General features: G+C 48.4%; 1 protein-coding gene across 1 annotated transcript; it reads right to left on the minus strand.

Annotated features, from left to right (window-relative positions):
* Window positions 1–2938: 2938 nt before the first annotated feature.
* On the minus strand, window positions 2939–10041 carry LOC140995740 (fibrinogen C domain-containing protein 1-like). Its single transcript, XM_073465817.1, has 8 exons — window positions 9964–10041; window positions 8357–8472; window positions 6409–6775; window positions 6140–6272; window positions 5276–5412; window positions 4848–4944; window positions 3295–3474; window positions 2939–3216 (listed from the first exon to the last, which is right to left on the minus strand). The coding sequence occupies exons 1-8, from the start codon at window positions 10039–10041 to the stop codon at window positions 2939–2941; spliced, it is 1386 nt and encodes a 461-aa protein (XP_073321918.1).
* Window positions 10042–10554: the final 513 nt, after the last annotated feature.

The raw sequence follows: 10554 nt of genomic DNA on the forward strand, positions 1-10554 counted from the left end.
TGTTTTCTGGTTATTCAGCATACCCACATTTAATCTCCAGAGTGTATTTTTATTTCTCCTAGTTAGATGGATATTGAGGTAAATAATACTGTGGTCAGATAAGTCAGTTACCCCTATTTTACATTCCTCTACTCTATATCTGTCTATTGTGTAATCTATTCTGGAGTACTCCGAATGTGGAGCAGAATAATGTGTGAAGTCCTTCTCTAACGGATGGAGTTCTCTCCAAACATCGAACATCCCCAATTCAGCTAGAGAGGTGTTGACAAGTTTCGATAGATGAGTCTTAGTTCTCTTGTTATTAGTTGTGTCCAGTCTAGTATTCAGAATCATGTTGAAATCCCCCGCACATATTAGAATTCCTTCATTTTCCTGGGCTATGATCTCAAACAATAATTTCAAAAATGTTCTATCAGAGTTAGGTGGCACATAGACATTGACCAAAGTAACCAAATGATTATCCAATTTCCCTTTTGCTATTACATATCTCCCCTCTTTGTCATTTATTTCTTTAATGAGTTCAAATTTAACAGAGTTGGAAATTAATATGGCGACTCCTCTCTTAGGACCTTTCTTGAATGAACTGAAAAAGGTATTTTTAAATCCAAATTTCCTCAGTTTATCATGTTCTTGCTGAGTTAGATGCGTTTCTTGTAAATATATCACTTGAATTTTTTCTTTCCTAATTTTTGCCATTACTTTTCCTCTTTTAATCACATTGTTTAACCCATTCACATTTAAGGACGCTATTCTCACGTTGTTACTCTGCATCACTTATTACAAAAAGAAAAGACAAATGAAAACATCAGTAGCCCCACTAACAATGCCAAAACAGTGGCATGAAACAGACAGGTCAAATATAACAGGTGAACTTCCAAACAGTAGAGGAGGATCTTTCCGTCCTCCCACGATCTGATCCCGTTGGTGGATCTAGGGAAAACCCCCTTAGATAAAGAGGGGCCTAACTTAGAAATGACAGGACCTACAGTGAGGGTTATAGTCATTCTAAATGAGTCCAACGTTAGAACTTAAAGAGAAAATTAAGTAACCCAGACCTCAGATAGTCTCTTTTCTTTTAGCATAGGAATAGCATCATAGCCATTATTCTGACAACTAAAAACACAGGTTTTATCAGAATATTCCTACCGGTTTTGCTTCATTATGTAATCAGTGATCTTTAGTCAAAGAATCTTCGGTACTCTTGCAGCTTTTCCTTGGCTCGTGCTGCTGCTGATGAGTAGCTCCTCCGGGATCCCTCGTTACGCTGCCACTCCATGGCTGAGCGGAGCCGTGACTCCAGCCCGGCCGCCGCCGCCGCCGCCGCGGTCGTCGGTGTTGTCGGTGTCGCCGGTGTCTTCTCTGCGAGTCCGCGTCTCTCTAGGTCCTGCTTGACCTCCCCGGCGCTGTTGTAGACTCGAGTTCCCGTCTCCCAATGGATCCTCATCCTGGTGAACGGCGTCTGGAACCGGACGCCTTTCTCCTTCAAGATTCTTTTTGCAACGTTATACTCCTTTCTCTTTTGCACAACCTCTGTCGCGTAATCGTGGTCGAATGACAGGACTTTATTCCCCAGCTGTATTTTCTTTCTCCATGCCTCTCTCAGGACTTTCTCTTTAGTGGAGAATTCCAGAAAGTTCACAATGATGGGTCTCGGCTGGGCTCCGTCTGCAGGTTTCTGTGCAAGTGACCGATGCGCTCTTTGAATTTTGAAGTTAAAATCTTCCGGCAGGTGGAGTTCACGTCTGAGCAGGTCTTGAACAAACTTGGCCACAGATTCGCCCTCTTCTCCCTCCGTAACTCCGTAGATACGGAGATTATTTCTCCTCGATCTGGATTCCAGATCAGTTAACTTATCTTGCAGGGCTTTTTGTTCTCGCAGTGAAATGATAAGAGCGTCGTTAGCCTCCTGTGCCCAATGTTCCAGCTTTTCAATCCGCGACTCAGCCTCGTTGATCTTACCGCTCTGTAGTTGCTGCTCAGTGGCGACTTTAGCAAGTTGTTGGTTTATGTCCTGTTTGAAATCGTCCAAGTCTTTTTTCACGTCGCTCCTCAGCGTTTCACCAAATGAGCGAAGGGCATCTTTTATTTCTGTTTTTAAATCCCTTATCTCCTTGCTGATGATTTCAATGTCTGACCCCATGTCCGCCTCACTTGCAGTGAGGTGTGTTGTGTCATGGCCGCCGTCTTCCTCCATTTCACCGTTAGCTAGCGGTTCCTCCGTTTCGTCTGTCGTCGTGTTTTTAGTATGAGTTTGTCTTGTTTTCCTTCCCATTCCAGCTTTTCCCCGTTCACATTAAAGTCTGTGTGATTTCTAGCTTTAGTTATTCGAGTTTTCGGGGAGTTTTACACTTGACTATCGAGAGCTCTGATGCCACGCAGCCTACCACTCCATGTCCAAACCCGGAAGCCGAGTAAAAGTCTTAAAGTATCTGATGTTAAATGTACTTAAAGTAATACTGTCAGTGATCATTAATCCTCTGACCAGCTGTGATACCAAAGATGAACACTGGGTGTCGCTGACAACTTTCCTGGGAAAAATCACAAGCGACGCTCAGTTACCGACGCGTCACAGCAGAGTAACTAAAGTAATCAGATAAATGTAGTGGAGTGTAAAGTAACAGAACATAGAACCACTCAAGTAAAGTACAAGTACTTTAAATGAGTCCATTGATCTGATATTTATCATTGGTATATTGACAACAACAGACGGAGGCGGAGCTTCAGTTCAGTCAGAAACTCTTTAATCAATCAGCTCTACATCAACTCTGACATCATCAATATGAAAAGTTATTGATCAGAACACAACGAGCAGAAACACAAGATAAATTATTGATTTGATTCTTTATGAACAAATTCTCACATTTTATAAAACAAACACACGGCTGCAGAGAACTGGACAGAGGTCAGGGGTCAGAGGTCAAGGGTCAGAGGTCAGAGGTCAGGTTGAGGATGATGAGGAGTCTGGTTTGGTGCTCGGTCGTATCTTCATCTCAGTGAAGCGCAGTGAGTACTGCCAGCCCGTCCAGCTGGACCACTCCACGCCGTCTGCATAGGAGGCGTGGCCTCCTCGCAGGTACTGCCCGTTCAGATTGGAGGTGTGGCAGTTACGGTACCACCAAGCCCCCTGGTAGTACGCCGCACAGTTGTTCTCGGACTGGTCCTGGTCCCGGTCTTTGGTGGTGAACTGCATCCCAGAGTGCTTCAGGAGGGAGTCACCTGCAGGACAGGTGAACACCTGTTAGTACTGCTGTGTACTACTGCAGTAGAGTACTGCAGTAGTACCAGTATTTGTACCTGCTGTCCCTGAGTACCCGTCCACGGTCAGCGGGTATCCGTCCTCCTCTGGGTTCACCGAGTCTCGACCGACAGAGAAGTCGGAGTAATGAGCGAACGCTGTGGCGTTATCGAAGTCGGCCATGTCGATCCTCAACTCATAACCACCGGACCGGGTCAGAGAGTAGATCCTCTGGAGACCTGAGAGGGAGACAGGGAGGCAGTTGAGGAACAGGGAGAGGGTGGGACAGGAGAGAGATAGACAGGGAGGGGGTGAGACAGGTTTGTTTGTTTTTTTGGTGGGAGGGAGTCATGCTCTGCGGGGTCGAGGTGAAGTCTGAACAAGTGAGTCTTGAGTCTTTTGTGGAAGATGGCGAGTGACTCTGCTGTCCTGACGTTGGTCGGGAGTTCGTTCCACCACTGAGGCGAGACCTTTGTTTGCTCTCAGCGATGGCGGTACCAGCCGGCCAGCTGATGTAGTGCAGCGAAGTGCTCATGCTGGGGCGTGTGGTCTGACCAGTGTTTGGAGGTAGATGGGTGCGGTTCCGTTGACGGCCTTGAAGGCACCATGGTCTTGAATCTGATGCGGGCCGCAACAGGAAGCCAGTGGAGGTCTCGGAGGAGGGGGGTCACATGGGAGAATTTGGGAGTCCAGCCAAGAGCAAGTTGCAGTAGTCCAGGCGGGAGATGACCAGCATTTGGACCAGGAGTTACATTGCGTCCTTTGTGAGGAAAGCCTGGATCCTGTGGATGTTGTAGAGGGAAAATCTGCAGGATCGGGCCACCGCGGTGATGTTGGGGGTGCAGGATAGTCCTTCGTTGAGGATTATGCCCAGGTTCCTCGATGAAGCCGATACTGTGACGTCCTCGACAGTGACTGACAGGTCCATGTGAGGGCAGTCTTTCCCTGGATGAAGAGGAGTTCAGTTTTACTAAGGTTGAGCTTGAGATGATGCGCAGTTGTCCAGGCGGAGATGTCTGCCAGACATTCTGAGATGCACGTTGCAACGTGGGTGTTGGAGGAGGATGGGGAAAAGAGAGGAACAGCTGGGTGTCATCAGCATAACAGTGGTAAGAGAATCCAAGTGATGTGATTGCAGGGCCTAGTGATCTAGTGTAGAGTGAAAACAGAAGCGGTCCTGGTACTGAGCCTTGAGGGACACCAGTTTCCAGAAAGCAGGGTTTGGACAAGGAGCCGTTCCAGGTGACCTGAAAGGTGCGATTTGTCAGGTATGATGTAAACCAAGTAAGAGCAGAGTCAGCGATGCCAAGTTCAGCCAGAGTGGAGAGGAGGATTTGGTGGTTGACTGTGTCAAACGCAGCAGATTGGTCGAGGAGGATGAGGACTGACGAGTGGGACGAGGCTCTGGAGGCACGGAGCGACTCAGTCACTGTGAGGAGGGCCGTCTCAACATGGTGGCAGCAGCTCTGCAGGAGCCTCACCAGGTGTTTGTAACTCCTTCTACTCTTCTACCTTTACACCACTGATCCGACTGAGGCTTACACTGTGTGCGTGTGTGTGTGTGTGTGTGTGTGTGTGTGCGTGCGTGTGTGCGCGTGTGTGTGTGTCACACCTAGCCAGTGCTCTCCTGTAGTTTTTCCGAAGCCGTCTCTATACGCATCCCAACCCCGGAAAAAGTTCACCGCGCCGTCCTCCCTCCTCTGGATCACCTGCACACACACACACACACACACACACACACACACACACAGACAGACACATGCACATGCACACACACACACACAGACACACGCACACACCCACCACTCAGCAGGTGACGATCAGCTGATCAATTTGTTCTTCACACATAAACATTATATATAATAAAGAAAACATAATCAATAATCAAACAAACAAATGATCATCTGCAGGTGAAAACCAGGTGAACCTGACAGCTTCCTGTTTGTTGTCTCGTTAAGCTGATTAGCAAACAAGTTAACATACGTGTGTGTGTGTGTGTGTGTGTGTGTGTGTGTGTGTGTGTGTGAGTGTGTGTCGTACTGTCCAGCCTCCTCCCTCAGTGGTCATGTCACAGTAAACCATGAAGCCGTCGGGGTCGTGAGTCGGGAAGACGGAATAAACTCCATCCTGAGACCCGCCAGCCGCCATGACATCACTACAGTCTCTGGGTCTGACGGCTGAGGGCGAGAGACATCCACATAGAGAGAGACAGACAGACAGACAGACAGACAAAGGGTGAGACATTGTGTTTTAGTTGTTTTTCAGTGTCACAGCAGAAATCAAGAATAAATCACCATCATTAAAGCAACATTATGTAGGAACGATGTTGCTTTATGAATATTTTCACTCATGTTTTCTCTCTGCTTGACTCAGACTGTGAACTCACGGCAGCTCTGGTTGTGTTTGTTCTGAGTGTTGGTTTGTGACTGTTGGTCTGTGACTGTTGGTTTGTGACTGTTGGTTTGTGATTGTTGGTTTGTGATTGTTGGTCTGTGACTGTTGGTTTGTGATTGTTGGTCTGTGACTGTTGGTTTGTGATTGTTGGTCTGTGACTGTTGGTTTGTGACTGTTGGTTTGTGATTGTTGGTTTGTGATTGTTGGTCTGTGACTGTTGGTTTGTGATTGTTGGTCTGTGACTGTTGGTTTGTGATTGTTGGTCTGTGACTGTTGGTCTGTGACTGTAGTTCCTGTAAACACACTGACCTGCTCAGCCTCCCCTGGTCTCTCATCCTCTGCTCTTCACTGTCACAGTCTCTCTGAGCAACCAGCTGGCCAAGTCCACTAATGAGCGCAGAGACACAGCAGACAGCAGAAGTGTCTGTGTGTGTGTGTGTTACCTGTGTATGTGTGTTACCTGTGTGTTACCTGTGTGTTACCTATGTATGTGTGTTACCTGTGTGTTACCTGTGTACTTGCTGTCTCCCTGCAGCTCACTGTTCAGTCTCTTCAGACTCTCTGTCTCCCTCTGCAGGCTGAGCAGAGAATCACTGAAACCTGCAGCCAACTTCAACACACCTGAGTGACTGTCAGACAACACCTGGACAGGTGAGACACACACACAGATTTCATTAATACTAATGTACCTGTCTCACCTGGGTGATGCGGCTCTGCAGGTGTATGTTATATCATTTATTATATTAATATATAATCATGTGTACAGGTGAGTCAGTCACCTGGATGATGCGGCTCTGCTCGCTCTGCAGTCCGTCCAGTCTTTGGTCCAGAACACCTTGACCTCTTTTCAGCGAATCAGCTTCGATCCTGAGGTTGTGGGCGTGGCCTAACAACACCTTCAGCTCCTCTCCCAGCTTCTGGACCACTCCGATCTCCTGCCAGTCATCTGTGTTGTGATTGGACAGCGCTCGCAGCAGAGAGCTCTGCAGCGCCTCCCAACGCAGGAAGTTATCGCTGTAGTCCGGACAGTTCGGGTCCAGGAAGATGCTGATTGGCTCGCCATCTGCGACACGTGACACCGACACTAGAGCGCCCGACTCTTTGGGATTGGTCGAGATTACAGGTGAGGAGGAGGAGACTCTGCCCCTGTTACTATGACAACAGAGATGGACAACAGACAGACAGATAGTGAGACAGACAGACAGACAGACAGACAGAGAGAAAGTGAGACGGATGAGACAGACAGATAGACAGGTGAGACAGACAGACGGACAGACAGACAGACAGTGAGACAGACAGTGAGACAGGTGAGACAGACAGATAGACAGGTGAGACAGACAGACGGACAGACAGTGAGACAGACAGACAGAGAGAAAGTGAGACGGACAGACAGAGAGACAGTGAGACAGACAGACAGATAGACAGTGAGACAGACAGACAGACAGACAGTGAGACAGACAGACAGTGAGACAGACAGTGAGACAGGTGAGACAGACAGACAGTGAGACAGACAGACAGACAGACAGAGAGACAGTGAGACAGACAGACAGACAGAGAGACAGTGAGACAGACAGACGGACAGACAGGCAGACAGTGAGACGGACAGACAGACAGTGAGACAGGTGTGACAGGTGAGACAGGTGTGTTTACTGTTACGACCCCTCCCTTTCTGCTCGCCATGATGCAGTTGATCACTTCCTGCAGGAGCTGGCAGTCAGGGAGGTGCTGACACCTGGCTCGGCCTCTACCAAGGCTATAAATGCCAGCTTGGTTTCTATGGCTGTGTCTCAATTCAGGGGCTGCATCCTTCGAAGGGCACGTTTGAAGGCCAAGTACGTCACAACGCCACGCGAAGGCCGTCCCAATTCGAAGGCTCCTTCAAATGCTGCCCACAAATGCAGCCTGCCCTTCCCTCTTGTTGGAGGACGCACCGCTACTGTCCTTCGCGGCCTCCCATATCCCAAGATCCTTTGCACGCCGCTCAGTCCCGAAACAGAAGAGGGAAAGAAAGAGAAAATGGCGACATCAAGTGGCGCAGACTGACATTCAAATGTGAGTCTTGGGTTTATACTCGGTTTTTAGTCATTTGAACATCCAACGCCAGATATGTTAAACTTCAGGGACCTTAAAACCTCCAAATTTGAACTTTCAGTTAAAATACGTGACGCTGGTAATGCTATGGTAAATATAGTTGTTATTCACCAGTGGGTTAAGGTTTATTTTGTAATGTTGATAATTCAGTTTAGGTTTGACACATTGTTCACACACAAATAAATGTACACGTTTGATAGATTTGAACCAAAACAGACTTTAATGCATGAACACCTGGTGACGCAACCAGGAAACACTCCGAAGGCTGGACCGACCCATTTAACAACGGTGGACGAGGCCTTCAAGGTCTCTCCGAAGGACCCGGCCTCCGTGGGCCACAAAGGCCGCGTCCTTGAAGGATGCAGCCCCTGAATTGGGACACAGCCATTGTCTCTCTCTCTCTCTCTCCTGGGCTCCACACAGCTACAGGTTCTGGGTTCGTTTTGGTGTTTTCTTTTGCATTCAACAGCAGCACACACACGCCTCACTCATCCATACACTACATTCACTACTCCCCACAACTCATGCTGTTGTAGATATGATGTTTAAGTCACAATAAAGCATGTTCATTTGGCACTTTAATCCTGATTCGTCTCCCCTCTTTGTCACACACATTGAGCCAGTTTGTGACATTACCTGCTGATGAAGGGCAGAGGATACTGGTTCAGGTACAGGATGGCGACTGTTGCTGTGACGACAGTTACAATGACGACCACCACGATGGCAGACCACAACAGGAAGCTGCAGCATTTCTGAACACACACACACACACACACACACACACACACACACACACACACACACACACACACACACAGACACTTAAAGGGGTTCAGTGTGATTTAGTGACATCTAGTGGTGAAGTTGCAGACCAACTGAAGGTTGCCTCTGAGGTCACTGTGTCAGCTGACTGAACACGAAAGAAAACATCATCAACACATCTAAATCCTGCAGACTGCACCTTTAAAAGCATGTTAGCATGTTAGCACCAACTCCCAGCAGGCACTGGTTTGTTAATGCAGGTGAGTCTGAGCGTGCTGTGATGATGTCATGTTTGACTGACAGGTTTTGGTTCAACCGATTCATTTTTAAACCCTCAGTTTTGTCTGCAGGTCTCGTCCTCCACCAATCTGAGGGGACAGCAGCCTGATGGAGGCTGTGGCTCAGCGGCTGTGGCTCAGCGGCTGTGGCTCAGCGGCTGTGGCTCAGCGGCTGTGGCTCAGGCGTAGAGCCAGCGTCTTGTTATCGAGAGGTCGCTGGTTTGCTAAATGCCCTAAATGAGGTGGTTTTGGGTGGTGGAACATGTTGAACTCGCCTCCTGCAGTGTTAAACCTGTCTGTGTGTTTAATCTGTAGATCCTCAGTGGACGTCAGTGATGGAGACAGCTGCTGCAGATTAGAGACACTTTGATCCGACAGTTTAACTCCAGATTAACACCAATGAACTCTCTGTCTGTCTGTCTGTCTGTCTGTCTGCTTCTCTGTCTGCCTGCCTGTCTGTCTGTCTGTCTGTCTCTCTGTCAGCCTCTCTGTCTGTCTGTCTGTCTGTCTGTCTGCTTCTCTGTCTGCCTGCCTGTCTGTCTGTCTGTCTGTCTGCTTCTCTGTCTGCCTGCCTGTCTGTCTGTCTGTCTGTCTCTCTGTCAGCCTCTCTGTCTGTCTGTCTGTCTCTCTGTCAGCCTCTCTGTCTGTCTGTCTGTGTTTCACTCTTTCCCATCGTCAGGAGACGAGCTGTGTCTTTCTGTTTGTCTTCTTGTGTCTCGTTGGACAAACAGTGAGCAGCAGACAGCAGCAGGTCGTAAACATCAGAATTCATCCAGCAGAAGTTCACACATCGTTTATTCTGGAGCTGGTAAAGGGAGTTGCTGAGGAGTGAGACATCTCACTTCTTTGGGATCTCTGTTGAGAGCTGCACATGCTCAGTAGTGATCAGGTGCCAACATGGCGGACACTGACATCATTTAACTTCAGTCTCTGGTTCCGACTCGACTGAACGATGTTCGAGCTGAACACAGACGGAGGAAAAGAGCCGGCAGCCTGAACTTCAACACGTCATCACACCTGAACACTGTTCACCATCACAGCCAATCAGAGCCGGAGCTGATGATCACCTGTGACGACTGCAGAGTCACATGACACAGGAGAGAATGCTGACTGCACACCAACATCTACAAAGGAGCGCGTTAGCTTGTTCCCACTGGGTGTGGGAGCAAGCTAACAAGCTAACACAGCTAGCTTAGCACATACCTTGTGTTTGTTTGGTCGTTTGCTGTCGAGCTCGGAGCTGCTGTTGTTCATGATGGTCCAGCTGTCATTCAGCATCATCCTGAAACACAAACACACCTGAACCAGGTGAGGATGCTGCTGCTGCAAAGACTGATGGGAGCTGTAGTTGTTCAAGGTTCTGTCTTTGTGAGGTGCTCACGCTTCGTGTGAGTGCACCTGTCAAGATGGACGACATGACAGCTCCCCCTGGTGTTTGGCTGCAATAAAGCCCATAGACTCGGCCGCCTCCTGTCAACAGATGGGCCGAACTAAAAACTCAAAGTTCACATCAGTTTTTCTTCTTCAGGTCGTTCTCGTCTCACTGAACTTTGTTGAGCTGGGCGGGACCTCAATATAGAGGCTCCACCCCCTGATCTCATAAACCTCCTAGAACCGACTCGAGGACCTCTAGAACCTCTATCTTTCTTTGATATCTGAAGAATTGTCTTGTGAACCTTTAGAACCTAAAAACCCCAGAACTAGGACTAAGTCCTTGGTAACTATGGAAACCAGGTCCTCAGTCCTCAGGCCTTTCTCAATGAGCTGTAGAACCTCCCTGTGGACCCGCGGGTT

This window comes from Pagrus major, chromosome 5, assembly GCF_040436345.1.
Source record: "Pagrus major chromosome 5, Pma_NU_1.0".
In the NCBI taxonomy this organism is placed as follows: domain Eukaryota; kingdom Metazoa; phylum Chordata; class Actinopteri; order Spariformes; family Sparidae; genus Pagrus; species Pagrus major.